We start from the raw sequence: 14,845 nt of genomic DNA, 5'->3' as shown, positions 1-14,845 counted from the left end.
GGCTGAAAAAGCGTGGAAGTTGGGTATTGAGACGCGAAGCAAATAGGTCTATAGCAAATGGACCCCAGCTCCCGGATAACTCGGAGAAGGTCTCTGGTGCCAGCATCCAATCGCTGCTGTCTGTAAGGTAGCGTGAGCTCCAATCTGCCCGACTGTTGTGAAGTCCCAGGAGATATTCCGCCTGAACCATGACCTCCCTGGAGAGACAAAACGACCAGAAATCCTTCACCAACCGAGCCAAGGTCGCCAAGCGCGTTCCTCCCAACCGGTTGATGTAGCGCACGGCAGAGATATTGTCCATCCGTAAACGGATGCACGCCTGAGCAATTCCGTTGGTGAAACTCCGAATGGCGAAGGACTCGGCAAGAAGCTCCAACGCATTGATATGTAGGCGCGCCTCGTCCGTGGACCACCGGCCGCCCGTGGAGATCTCATTGCAGTGAGCACCCCAGCCGTGAAGACTCGCGTCCGACTTGACAGTGAACTCGGGTTGGAAACCGAAGATCGCCCTGCCATTCCACGCTTCCAGGTTGTCGATCCACCACGTGAGTTCTCCCCGTGATTCCGGGTCCAGGGTCAGAGTGTCTGCAAACACAGCGCCAGAGTGGAGGTGCGCTATCTTCAAGCGCTGAAGGGCCCTGTAGTGCAATGGGGTCGGAAACACCGCTTGGATCGAAGATGCAAGGAGGCCGATGACCCTGGCTAGATGGCGTAGAGACAACCGAGGCATGGAGAGGGTATGTCTGAGATCCTTGCGTATGGAAAGCAGTTTCGTCGTGGGCAGGGAGAGGGATTCCGACACCGAGTCCACGGTAAATCCCAAGAACTCCATCCTCTGCGACGGCACCAAGCACGACTTCTCGTGGTTGACGAGGAACCCGAGACGGGAGAGAAGATCCATCGTCCAGCGAAGGTGATCCAGCAGGGTCGCGGCCGACTGGTGCATGAGAAGAATGTCGTCCAGGTATATTATAAGGCGGACCCCACGACTGCGGAGCCAGGCCACGACCGGTCGCATTAGCTTTGTGAAACACCACGGTGCCGACGAAAGGCCGAACGGGAGACATGAGAACCGCCAGATCTCTCCCTTCCAGAGGAAACGTAGCAAATCTCTGGAGGGGACGGAAATGGGGACCGTCAAGTAAGCGTCCTTGAGGTCCAGCTTTACTAACCAATCGTTCGGCATGAGAAGATCTCGGAGCAGATGGATGCCCTCCATCTTGAAATGGCGGTAGCGGACAATCGCATTCAGAGCTTGCAGATTGATGACTGGGCGCATCTGACCCTCTTTCTTCTGGACCAGAAAAATAGAGCTGACGACCCCCCTTGGGGATGGTGGGGCCCGCTCGATCGCCCGCTTGTGGTAGAGGGACATGAGTTCTAGATCTACCAGAGCGGTGTCGGGGCGAGACAGTAGGGAGGTGGGGGGGAAATAAGGTCCGGAGACCCCACAAGTTCCACTTGGAAACCTTCTATCGTGGATAAAACCCAAGGGTCGGATGTTATTGCCGCCCAAGCAGGGAAAAAATGAAGGAGTCTGCCCCCTATGCAATGATCCGAAGAAGCCCCCAAAGGGGGAGGACTTACTCTAACGGTGACGGGGGGGGGGGGGAGGCGCCCGGTCTCCATGGCACCAACTGAGTGTCCTGCGGCTGACGTCATCGAGGAGACACACAGGCACAGTTGACATGGAGGAACGCTGAGGAAGTGATGCTATCGGCCGCACGTGTCATTGAAATCTACCGCAGTGGCGTTATCCCCTGGTTCACACGATGCATCACAGTAAGTTGACAGAGTTGTATGTATTAATATGAGTATATATACACAGTTTAGGATGTTTGAGAAAGACGCATTGGGTTAAACCTGTTGTGGGTTGAACATGGGAAGAGGGAGGTAGTCACATGTTTTTTTGTTTAAATTGATTGAGCCATGTGACCGGCTGTGTAGAGTATAAGTATCCGGTTTAGTTCACATTATTGTATTGCTTGAGAAAGATCACACAGATCGAAACGTCGCATTTTTTGTACTGGTGCATAAAAGTTTGAAAAGACCAAGGCTGGAGAGTGCTGCAGTTTCTGTTACAATTGCATCTGGATTTGGGAAGTAAAAGACTGGCTTCTGACACAGCGGGCACCACCACAGTAAGGAACAACAATTATTTTTTGTAGTGCTGCTACATTTTTCTTTTTTCTAATGTATGTACACAGTGACTGCACCAGCAGAATAGTGAGTGCAGCTCTGGAGTATAGTATAATACAGGATGTAACTCAGGATTAGTACAGGAAAAGTAATGTATGTACACAGTGACTCCACCAGCAGAATAGTGAGTGCAGCTCTGGAGTATAATACAGGATGTAACTCAGGATTAGTACAGGATAAGTAATGTAATGTATGTACACAGTGACTCCTCCAGCAGAATAGTGAGTGCAGCTCTGGAGTATAGTACAGAACATGATGTTGTAGGGTGGTAGTATGTATATAATATTATGGGGTGGATATTGTGTATGTATAGTTGTATACAATTGGTGTAGGGTGAGTGTATATATGTATAGTTGGTGTATGTATATAATACAATATTAATATTGGAGAGAGTGGCTGGACCAGTGTTATTTATTTACCGTTTGGTTGTGTTTGATATTTTATGCCGATTATGTTTAATATTATTGTTATATTGTTACATTGTGTTATTGTTATGTTTTATAATTTTATAATAAAAGAAATACAGAACATGATGTAACTCAGGATTCGAAAGCAGTCCTGATCAGTGACTGACAGCTGTCTATGTATATGCAAGAAACTTATACAAGGAACGGTATCAGTCATTTATTAGAGACGCTCACATATTATCGAGCTCAGAAAGAGCAGCTCTACAACATGCCGCCTGCAGATTCACTGCATTTTCCTGGTGACCAGTCCCTTTTATGATTGACCAATTAGCTTCTAGTAAATCAAATAAATAAAGTGCAAATAAAAGTAACAGTTAGAAACTAAAACCGTCCCAGACATTGTTATCTCGGACACAAGTGTTTCCTGGTGGCTCCCAGCTCAGCAGTCACACGAGACGCTCTGCTGCTGCGCTCTGTGGTTCCACTACCTTACAGGGACCCAGACGGCGGCTTCCCCTCTCGTTACTTGTGTGACCCCAATCCTGTGAGTAATGAACCCCAGTCATTGATATTGTGCCCATCATCCATAACATGAAATCCTCAGCAGGACTGGAGGGTGGGAACCGCCACCTGTTATTAGTGTCGTTCTCTAGACTTTATTATTATAGACTCAGGTTACAGTATTTATTTTTTATTTTATTCTTTACTTTAATGTTAATATTGAGAATATTATTATATAATCATAATCACCATTTTATTACTTTAGCATTCCTCTCACTGGGAATGTTATTAACGTCTTTTCTTATCAGTAGGTTTTGTCTGTTTTTAGACTCCTTATGTTTCCTACTTATACTCCTTCTATATCGTCAGACTTCTGTATGACTGTGATATAGAAACATAGAAACATAGAATGTGTCGGCAGATAAGAACCATTTGGCCCATCTAGTCTGCCCAATATACTAAGTACTATGGATAGCCCCTGGCCCTATCTTATATGAAGGATGGCCTTATGCCTATCCCATGCATGCTTAAAGGGAATCTGTCACCTATTTTGACCATATAAAACTGTTAAAATAGCAATGTGCAATAAAGTACCTTCTTACCTACATGGGTCTTGTTCCTTTTATTCCACTTTTCATTCTTATAAAAAAGCGATTTTTGTGATATGCAAATGAGTTTCCAAGGTGCCCAGAGGGGCGTTATTACTCTGCTCTAGTGCCCAGTAACGCCCGCCTGCAATGCCCAGCCGGCCTCCTCATAAATAAATGTCCTCCCACATACTTCCCGAACGGCGCCGCCCCCTCCCCACCACGTCATTTAATTTATTCATGCAACATTATGCTTCCTCCTCTTTTGGACTACGGCGCCGCCCCCTCCCGATTACATCATTAAATGTATTCATACCACCGGCCCTCCCGTCCTCCTCTCTTGGTCCACTGCGCCGCCCCCCTCCCGATTACGTCAGTAAATGTATTCTTAGCACCGGACCGGCCCTCCCCTTCCTCCTCTCTTGTCACTGGGCTCGGCCCATGCCCAGTGACAATATTGAGGCTGTTGCCCTCTGCCACAGGAGAATCGTGTAGGCGCAGGCACTCACCCATACTGCGCCTGCGCGGGAATTCCGGAGGACAAGAGAGGAGGAAGGGGAGGGCCGGTCCGGTGCTAAGAATACATTTACTGACGTAATCAGGAGGGGGCGGCGCAGTGGACCAAGAGAGGAGGACGGGAGGGCTGGTGGTATGAATACATTTAATGATGTAATCGGGAGGGGGCGGCGCCGTAGTCCAAAAGAGGAGGAAGCATAATATTGCATGAATAAATTAAATGACGTGGTGGGGAGGGGGCGGCGCCGTTCAGGAAGTATGTGGGAGGACATTTATTTATGAGGAGGCCGGCTGGGCACTGCAGGGGGCAGAGTAATAACGCCCCTCTGGGCACCTTGGAAACTCATTTGCATATCACAAAAATCGCTTTTTTAAAAGAATGTAAAGTGGAATAAAAGAAAGAAGACCCATGTAGGTAAAGAGGTACTTTATTCAACATTGCTATTTTTAAACATACTTTAAACTCCTCCACTGTATTTGCAGCTACCACATCTGCAGGAAGGCTATTCCATGCATCCACTACTCTCTCAGTAAAGTAATACTTCCTGATATTACTATTAAACCTTTGCCCCTCTAATTTAAAACTATGTCCTCCTGTAGCAGTTTTTCTTCTTTTAAATATTCTCTCCTCTTTTACCTTGTTGATTCCCTTTATGTATTTAGCAGTTTCTATCATATCCCCTCTGTCTCATCTTTCTTCCAAGCTATACATGTTAAGGTCCTTTAATCTTTCCTGGTAAGTTTTATCCTGCAATCCATGTACCAGTTTAGTAGCTCTTCTCTGAACTCTCTCCAAAGTATCAATATCCTTCTGGAGATATGGTCTCCAGTACTGAGCACAATACTCCAAATGAGGTCTCACTAGTGCTCTGTAGAGTGGCATGAGCACCTCCCTCTGTCTACTGGTAATGCCTCTCCCTATACACCCCAGCATTCTGCTAGCATCTCCTGCTGCTCTGTGACATTGTCTGCCTACCTTTAAGTCTTCTGAAATAATGACCCCTAAATCCCTTTCCTCAGATACTGAGGTTAGGACTGTATCACTGATTGTATATTCTGCTCTTGGGTTTTTACGCCCCAGGTGCATTATCTTGCACTTATCAACATTAAATTTTACCTGCCAGATTTTTGACCATTCTTCTAGTTTTCCTAAATCCTTTTCCATTTGGCGTTTCCCTCCAGGAACACCAACCCTGTTACAAATCTTTGTGTCATCAGCAAAAAAAACCACCTTACCATCGAGGCCTTCCTTCCTTTGTTTTTAATTTGGCAATTTCTTGTTTTAGTTTCCTTTTTTCATTTATGTCTCTGAAGAATGTCTTATCGCCTTTTTTCACTGACTGAGATAATATGTTCTGCTATAATGGCGTTGTACAGAAGGTATACACAGAGGCTGCCCTCATGCACCAGCTGCTCTATGATTTCCTCATATCAGACATGTCCACACATTTTTTGAGGAAGTCAATTATCTTCTGTGTTTTGAGACATTTGGGTGGAGTCTCCAGAAGAATCCTACAGATAATTATATATTCTATGTTCCTGAGCCAGGACTGACATATTGACTGAGATCTTTGTCAGGTCTTTTTCATCTGCTAAATCCGGGAGGTTCTGTTTTTCCTTGAAGAGAGCACCAGAGATGGCACAGGGAGTCTTATAGGCCATGCAGTGCATCCTGGGTAAAGGAATATGCAGATTATCTCTCTTCCAAGAGAAAAGCAGCCATCTCTGTAGTGCCACCAAGTGGCGGTATACACTTTATAACTCAGCATCTAACCCTTTAGGCACTAATCTGCACATCTATCGGTCAGAAATGTCTGATATGTTGGTATTAAGGAGGATCCGTCACCTCTCCTGATGCCATTTTCCAAAATACAGCAATGCTGGAGCATCTATTCTTATGACTCCACCTTGTACCATTCCTCTGTAATTGCTGCTAGACGTTTATGAAAGGTCCACCTGGGTGTAACCAGTTGGGCGTGTGCCCCTTCAAAGTCTGGCACTATCCAATCAGTGCTGCCAGTGTAAGACTGTGACAGGACACCCCCTTTAACTGGTAACACCCAGCTGGACCCTTATTGCTGACAGCTAGTGATTCCTTCATAATTTATAAAAGGAATAATAGAGGAATGATGCAACATTAAGTCATAATAATAGATGTTCCAGAATTGTTACATTACATGGGGAATGCAGGAAGTTACTAGAACAGACATGACAGTGAGTGACAGCTCCTCTTTAAAAATCTTCCATACCATTACAGGTGAAGATGGGACCCGCGATCCTGACCGCCCTCTGTCTGTGGAGCTGTGTGCTGACTGTGACACCTATAAGCCAAGAGCAAGTAGGAAGAATCACAAATTACATTGAGCAAAACATCTTCCAGTAAGTTGCACTCACCTCACTTACTTTATGAATCAGGAGAACTTCTTATTATGACAGTGCCATGAGAGGCTACATTCAGAGCTTCCATTACCAGTCCTGGTAGATTTGAGGAAATCTGTTGTGTGTTCAGGGTAACTATATGTCAAGCCACCATGGTGCTCTAATCCACCGTGATAGAAAATTCTGTACAAGAAAAGCTATCAAAATGTTATTTTTATTTAAACATGTCAAACATACTTAACCTCTTCCTAACTTGCACCTTATATGTACTGCACAAGTCAGGGTTTTAAAGATGATGCCTGCTAAAGAGCTGAGTGGGCTCCTTAGCCACGGAGTTTTAAACATCAGATGCCCAAATGCAGAGTCCATGATTGGAAATAATGCCGATCATGGATGTTTCACCATTCAGTGTTGAAATGTGTTTGTGACTCAGCCTTTTTTGGGAAAATTGGTCAGTATCTGTAACTACAGTCAAGGACAATATATGTCCTTTATGGCCCACTGGTTAAATGTGGTTCCTACCCAGCCATACCAGCAACTTGGCCAGGTGACGCTGCTTCCGCCTCGATGTTCTCACACCGTTGGTACTGCGACAATGTCCGCCTCTGCCTCCTCATCCTCCACCGTGTCCTCAGCCTCCACTGCAGGGACAATTTACAGTGCCCCACCAGCATAACACATGTGCAGGGCACTGCGGTGTCACACTGTTTTACACCTCATTTGCCTAGGCGAACGGAGTCACACAGGGGAGAAACTGCTCAATGTCCTTCATCAAGAAATAAAATCCTGGCTTTCTCCACGACAACTCAAAATCGGAAACCATGGTGACCGACAATGGGAAGAACATGGTGTCGGCGCTGCGTCAAGGAGGGCTGAGCCATGCTCCCTGCATGGCGCACGTGTTCAATATGGTTGTAAAGCGGTTCCTGAAGTCTTTCAGCCACCTGCAAGACATCCTAAAAATGGCCAGGAAAATTTGCATGCACTTCAGCCACTCGTACACCGCCAAGCACACCCTCCTTGAGCTGCACCGTCAGAACGGTGTCCTCCAACATAGGCTGATATGCGACGTTTCCACCCGTTGGAATTCCACCCTCCATATTTTGGACTGACTATACGAACAGAGAAAGACCATAAACGATTTCTTGATGATCCAAGCGGATAGAGGTACTACCCTGTGTAACTTCGATGTTAGCTAGTGGCAGCTCATGCGTGACACCTGCCGTTTGCTCAAGCCCTTTGAGGAGGCCACGTTATTTGTCAGTTGTCTGGACTACGGGATGAACAACATCATTCCACTGATTCATATCCTGGAAAATATGCTGGTAAATCTGGCTGGTCATTGGACTGGAGATGTGGCGGCTACATCTCATGGCCACATGAGCCCTGTTGGGGATGAAATGGAGGAGAGGGAGGAGGGGGACATTGGAGCACAAGCAATGTGTAGCGAAATGGGTGGTATTTCTACACAGGTTACAGGAGAGGAGGAGCAGCCGGAGAAGCAAGAGGGAGATGAGGAAGACGAGGCAGATGACCCAGGCACACCGTGGCAGTATGCAGTAGAGATGGAGGCAGGGAGTCCCTCCAAGTCACTTGCACAAATGGCCTGCTGCATGCTCACTTGCTTGCGAAGTGACAGCCGAATTGTCACCATTCGCCAGAGGGATTACTTCTGGCTCTCCACCATGTTAGACCCTCGCTACCAGTCCAAAATGGGGGCCGTTTTTACACCCGCTGAGAGAGAGGACAAACTGAACTACTATATAGACATCCTATGTAGTATGTTGGCCGCTGCCTATCTGCGCAATCATCCATCCTCTCGCATGTCTGACCGGAAGGGGGGCCCTCTGCGCTCATGTCCCACTGCCATGGCTGCTGAGTCTAGAGTCACTGATGAGCAGCTTTCTTCACCTGCATAGTAAAGAAACTACTCACCAGCAGCTAGACATAGAGCAGAACCTGAACCAGCAGGTGGTGGCATACTTGGAGTGCACCCTGCCATCCGTCATCGATGATCCGTTGGACTACTGGGCAGTGAAACTGGATTTGTAGCTGTTTGCCCTGGAAAAGCTGTCCTTCCCGGCCAGTAGTGTGGCATCAGAGTGGGTGTTCAGTGCGGCAGGGGCCATAGTTACCCCAAGGAGAACTCGCCTGTCCACCCAAAATGTGGAGAGACTGACCTTTGTCAAGATGAATCAGGTGTGGATCAGCCAGGATTTCCACCCACCAATGCCTGATGCATAAGATTAGATCATCCATGCTGCCTCATCCAAACCTTGACAAAAGGGACCGGTTTCTTCTGGCTACCTGCCTCAGCTACTATTCTGATCCTGCCACCCACCTGATGCCACACATCTGATGCCAAGTGCTCCTTCCTACATCCACCATCATCAGCGGGCACTGTTATTGCCACACCCCCCCCCCCCACTCTGTCGCCGGCTCACTCTGTGGTCTCTTCATGCTGCTGCTGCTGCCACCTCCACACTATGTCACCTTTCCACTCTGTGGTCTCCTCATGCTGCTGCTACCTCCACACTATGTCACCTTGCCATTCTGTGGCCTCCTCATGCTGCTGCTGCTACCTCAACACTGTCACCTTGCCACTCTGTGGCCTCCTCATGCTGCTGCTGCTGCTACCTCAACACTATGTCACCTTGCCACTCTGTGGCCTCCTCATGCTGCTGCTGCCACCTCCACACTCTGTCATTGTGTCACTCTGTGGCCTCATGCTGCTACTTCCTCAACACCATGTCACTGGGCCACTCTGTGGCCTCCTCATGCTGCTGCGGCTGCCCCTCCACACTCTGTCATTGTGCCACTCTGTGAGCTCCTCATTCTGCTGCTGCCACCTCCACACTCTGTCACTATGCCACTCTGTGGCCCTCATCATGCTGCTGCTGCTTCCACCTCACCACTATGTCATTGGGCCACTCTGTGGACTTCTCAAGCTGTTCCCACACTCCCCACTCCATGACTGGGCCACCATTTTTCCTTTTTATCCTGGATGACATCATCATTTAATTGACCTTTCTTCTGATCTGTCAGAAGGAAGGAAAAATGAGACCAACAACAGATCCTGTCTGTGTAGCAGCTGTAAGGCCTGTATGGTCCCATCCAAGTCTGGCATCAGCACCTGGAATACCAGGGCAAGTGCCAGGGCCCACAGCTCCTGCGGGGGCCCACAGCATATCTCCCAGAGGCCAGAAGCAATGAACGCTTTCATCAATACAGATGGAAGCGCTCATTGCTAGAGCGCAGGAAGCTGGGTCCTGTCACTCACCGTTCAGCTCCCCGCGCTCCTTCACTTCTTCAGGCCGGTGGCGCTCTGAATGGTGAAGCAGGAAGACTTCTCCCCGCTTCACCATTCAGCCTGCAGACACAGATCACGCTGCCGCCTGTATGGGCGGAGCCTGCAGCCCGGTAATCTGCATAGGCTCCGACAACACAGCGCTGCAGAGCGATCTGTGCCTGCAGGGAAAAGAGGTCTGTGAGCTTCAGGAACGGGACAAGGTGAGTAGTTACTGTGTTCTTTTGTTTTTAATACAGAGGGGGGCACAGAGGACTTTATTACTATGGAGGGGGCACAGAGGAATTTATTACTATGGAAGGGGCACAGAGGACTTTATTACTATGGAGAGGGCACAGAGGACTTTATTACTATGGAGGGGGCACAGAAGACTTTATTACTATGGGGGGGGCACAGAGGTCTTTATTACTATGAAGGTAGCACAGATGACTTTATTACTATGGAGGGGGAACAGGGGTCTTTATTACTTCGGAGGGGGCTCAGAGGGCAGTACTACTCTAGAGGGGGCACAGTGGGCATTACTAATGTGAAGGGGGCACAATGGGCATTTCTACTATGGAGGGGGCACAGAGCCAGAGGGCATTACTACAATGAAGGGGGCACAGTGGGCATTATTACTGTGAATGGGGCACAGTGGACATTATTACTGTGAAGGGGGCACAATGGAGATTATTACTATGAAAGGGGCACAATGAGGATTATTACTGTCAAGTAGTGATGAGCGAGAGGTGCCATATTCGATTTCGCAATATTTTGTGAATATTCGATTGAATATTCGTCTTATATTCGTCGAAATCGAATATTCGTCATTATTCTATTTATCACAAATAATATGCGATTTAATTATTTGCGTTTTGCGAATTTTCTTTTAACTGTATAAGGCAACTTTCCTATGGCTATGGCTAGGCTAATATGTGTATTTTACGAATATTTTCCATATTGCAATAACTTTGTTTTTTAGAATATTCGTAATATTCTAAAAGACGAAGTTATAGCAATATAGTGAATATTCGTAAAATACACATATACACTGTACTTTAGCTAATATAGTGCTATAATCAAATTTTTTTGGCCTCTTCTGAACTTCAGTTTTGGAAAAAATGTACTGTCGTGGCCAAAAGTTTTGAGAATGACATAAATATTAGTTTTCATAAAGTTTGCTGCTAAACTGCTTTTAGATATTTGTTACAGTTGTTTCTGTGATGTAGTGAAATATAATTACAAAAATATAATAACAGAAGTTCGGCCGAGCATGCTATCTCAACAATACTACAAACCTATTACTTTAAGTGACATCTTCTCTGATGTAGATGTTCTCCTTCCTCATCTTCACCATTGGGAGCACACCATAATGAGGACATCTATCAGCCGTCTCGTCTCTGCAAAATTTACCACACAGACATCTTTCCTCACATTTTCAAAATCCTTCCCTACTGGTGCTAGAACAATGGTATCCTGCTTATCCCAATACTGTGCCCACCGGTCTAACCAATGCCCTCAAATACCATACTTCAGAAATAACAGTACCATACAGATAGTCTGCCCATACTAATTGTGCACCCCAAAGGTACACCAATTATAATTATATCCTAGAATGCCCTCATTACTAACAGCGTCCCCTACAATGATAAAGCTCCCTGTGAATGTTCCTGATAATAGTAGTGCCCTCATATTATGCCCAATAATAATGCCCCCATTGTTCCACCAGTAGTAATAATTCACCCTAAAATGTCCCAAATAGTACTAAGACCCCTCTCTAGTGCTCCAGCCAGTTAGCAAAGGTCCCTCTAAAACTCCAGCTCTAAAGAGCTGTATAATACAGGCTGTAACTTGGGATCAGTACAAGATAACTAATGTAATGTATGTACACAGTGACTGCGCTGGCAGAATAGTGAGTGCAACTCTGGAGTATAATACAGTATAAGTACTGTAATGTATGTACACAGTGAGATCACGGACAAAATACATATAGTACAAACAGGGATAAATAAAGAATATCACTGAAAGGAAATTACCCTCTAAAATATATTTTATCATTTAAAAATATATAAATAAACCCCACAACAAATATTAGATGATTATATAAACCACACAAATTATCTGGTGTCCACAAAGAATGAATGACAACACTATAGTGAGGAAGAAACTAATAAGGAGACCTTCCTATAAAACTGATCTTGGTATAATAAAGATGTAAGAAACAGTCATGTAATGTCTCTAAGTTTCATTATCCTGGTAAACTGTGTTAAAATTTAATGTATAATGCTATTTCAGTAATACAGATAAATGTAAAATGCCTGCTGTATTCGTTTGGTCAGTAGATGGCAGCATAGGACCAATTTGCATTGAAGTTTACCATAGAGAAAGTGTATTAATGTGATACTGGCTCTTCAAGGCAGCAGCTAAGTGTTGAAGTGACACGCCCCTTATGATGTCAGCCTGCCTCAGTGTGAGCAGAAAGATAGAGGAAGAAAGACTGGAACTACAACGGCTGCCATATTGGCAAGATAGAAAACAAGTTCTGTGCTGTGTAAGACGTGTGTGGAGATACTAAAGGACTTTCCTGTGCAGCCAAGCTGTGTGAACTTCAGTCTAGAGACGGATGGAGTATAAAGAAACCGTGTATTTAGTGAAGCCAAGTTAAAAAGGACTGTGCAGCAACTAACCTGTGGAGCCGACATTGGGCTGAGTGGATTGCCCCAAACAGTAAAGAGACTCACAGTGCTGTCGAGGTACCCGACAGTAACTGTAATAATATAAAATGGATAAACAGGGCACTCACGGATAGCCGAGACCAAGTATTAGAAGCAATTATTAGCTTTTATTACTACAACAAATAAAGTCGATAAAACAATGTAGCACAATGTGGCACAATAATAATAGATAAAACAATGTATCACAAAAAACACAAAAAACAGTATCGTAGGTGAGCTGTAGATAGGATATATTATAGTCTATTGACCAGCTGAAAAATGTTCAATGATGCGATCTAATATATCTCCAGTCCAATGACGTTGCATCCGAAAATGCTATCAATGAATCATTCACTGCAGTGTTTCAATTGAGAATGGCGGCGTCACGCCGAAGCAATAAGGTAGCGGCGTCCCGCTCCTGAATAGCTTGCAAAGAAAGATAATCCGTTACCTTTACATCGACCTGTAGTTCGTCCGGAAATGTCACTTTAAGCCTTCAGATGTTTTGTTCCCAGAATATGCCTTTTGTTGTATTTTAGCACTATTCCATCAGGATATTGAATTCGGCTCGTTTTTTTCCGTTACGGTCGGTTAGTTGGTAACTCCAATATTTCAGTACAGCAATGGGGTGTAGCACCACTGCCACTGAGGAAGGGGTTTGGACCCCGAAACGCGTCTGGTGCTACACCCCATTGCTGTACTGAAATATTGGAGTTACCAACTAACCGACCGTAACGGAAAAAAACGAGCCGAATTCAATATCCTGATGGAATAGTGCTAAAATACAACAAAAGGCATATTCTGGGAACAAAACATCTGAAGGCTTAAAGTGACATTTCCGGACGAACTACAGGTCGATGTAAAGGTAACGGATTATCTTTCTTTGCAAGCTATTCAGGAGCGGGACGCCGCTACCTTATTGCTTCGGCGTGACGCCGCCATTCTCAATTGAAACACTGCAGTGAATGATTCATTGATAGCATTTTCGGATGCAACGTCATTGGACTGGAGATATATTAGATCGCATCATTGAACATTTTTCAGCTGGTCAATAGACTATAATATATCCTATCTACAGCTCACCTACGATACTGTTTTTTGTGATACATTGTTTTATCTATTATTATTGTGCCACATTGTGCTACATTGTTTTATCGACTTTATTTGTTGTAGTAATAAAAGCTAATAATTGCTTCTAATACTTGGTCTCGGCTATCCGTGAGTGCCCTGTTTATCCATTTTATATTATTTGCTGTATTGAGAGAGTGGTCTCAATTTACAGGAGCACCTGGTGTGGTTTCAGTGCCCTAGTGCGACATTTATATATTTATTGAGTAACTGTAATAATCCTGGATTATATTCAACTGGTTTTCCGGCCTGCTGAGGAGGACTTCTTTGTTGCGGATCCTGCGCTGATTGAAGAAAAGGACGACATCGGGCCCCACGTGCACTTCCACAAACTGTAAGCGGTCCACTTGGACCACTGGGATAAGGGGGGGTGCGCACCCGCTTGAAAGTTAGGGTCAGTTAGGGACAGTTTCTTGGACTGTTTTTTCTTAGTGTCTGCACTGCGAATCCGGACACAGTAAAGGTGAAAATTGTTGCAGTATTGGACTTGTATTGTTTATACTGTTTTGAATATTTTGCTTGTCTTTATCTCTGTAACTTCACTGTTAACCTGCTTTTATTAATTTTTAGTAAATGCAATTTTCTTAATCTTGACTTCTGCGTACGCACTCTTTTCTGGTTGCGGAGTCAAACCACCTGCCTTGATCTCGGTTCACAAATTGGCGTAGTCGGCAGGATCCGCCTACCAGAATGGACGGCGACGCACCCGTTAGGAGGGATGGTGCTGGAGGAAGAATGCCAGCAGGGGCTGTAATGAGTCAGTTAGCAAAGTTTGATGGCAATAATATGTCTGTGAGTGTGTGGGCAGAGCAGATACGAATGGTACAGCGCATGTACCAGACCGCACCAGATGTACTAGTAGAGCTAGCTATATTGACGTTACAAGGAGATGCTAAGACTACAGTGATATTGCGGCCATTTGAACAAAGGCAGACATTTGAGCAAGTTGTCCAGATTCTAGAAACTATTTATGGAGAAACCGCATTGCTGGGGTCCCTGCAGGCACGGTTCTTCCAGAGGGTACAAAAGGAGAATGAAAGTCTCCCTCAGTATGCAAATGCCCTACAAGAACTGCTCCGAGATATTCAAGGGAAGGAAAGAGGGGGCTCACCAGCCTTCTGTAACCCT

General features: G+C 45.5%; 1 protein-coding gene across 1 annotated transcript in view; it reads left to right on the top strand.

Moving 5' to 3' along the window:
* Positions 1 to 3,005: 3,005 nt before the first annotated feature.
* LOC122935692 overlaps positions 3,006 to 14,845 on the top strand; it is a 43,961-nt gene continuing 32,121 nt past the window's right edge. Inside the window, exons 1-2 of the mRNA XM_044291521.1 lie at positions 3,006 to 3,150; positions 6,468 to 6,589. Coding sequence (XP_044147456.1) covers positions 6,474 to 6,589 — 116 coding nt within the window. The 5' untranslated portion in view covers positions 3,006 to 3,150; positions 6,468 to 6,473. The remainder of the gene's footprint in view (positions 3,151 to 6,467; positions 6,590 to 14,845) is intronic.

Source organism: Bufo gargarizans, chromosome 4 (genome assembly GCF_014858855.1).
Source record: "Bufo gargarizans isolate SCDJY-AF-19 chromosome 4, ASM1485885v1, whole genome shotgun sequence".
In the NCBI taxonomy this organism is placed as follows: Eukaryota; Metazoa; Chordata; class Amphibia; order Anura; family Bufonidae; genus Bufo; species Bufo gargarizans.
The sequence above is the reverse complement of the archived record's forward strand: the minus strand, read 5'-3'. Positions and strand labels throughout refer to the sequence as shown.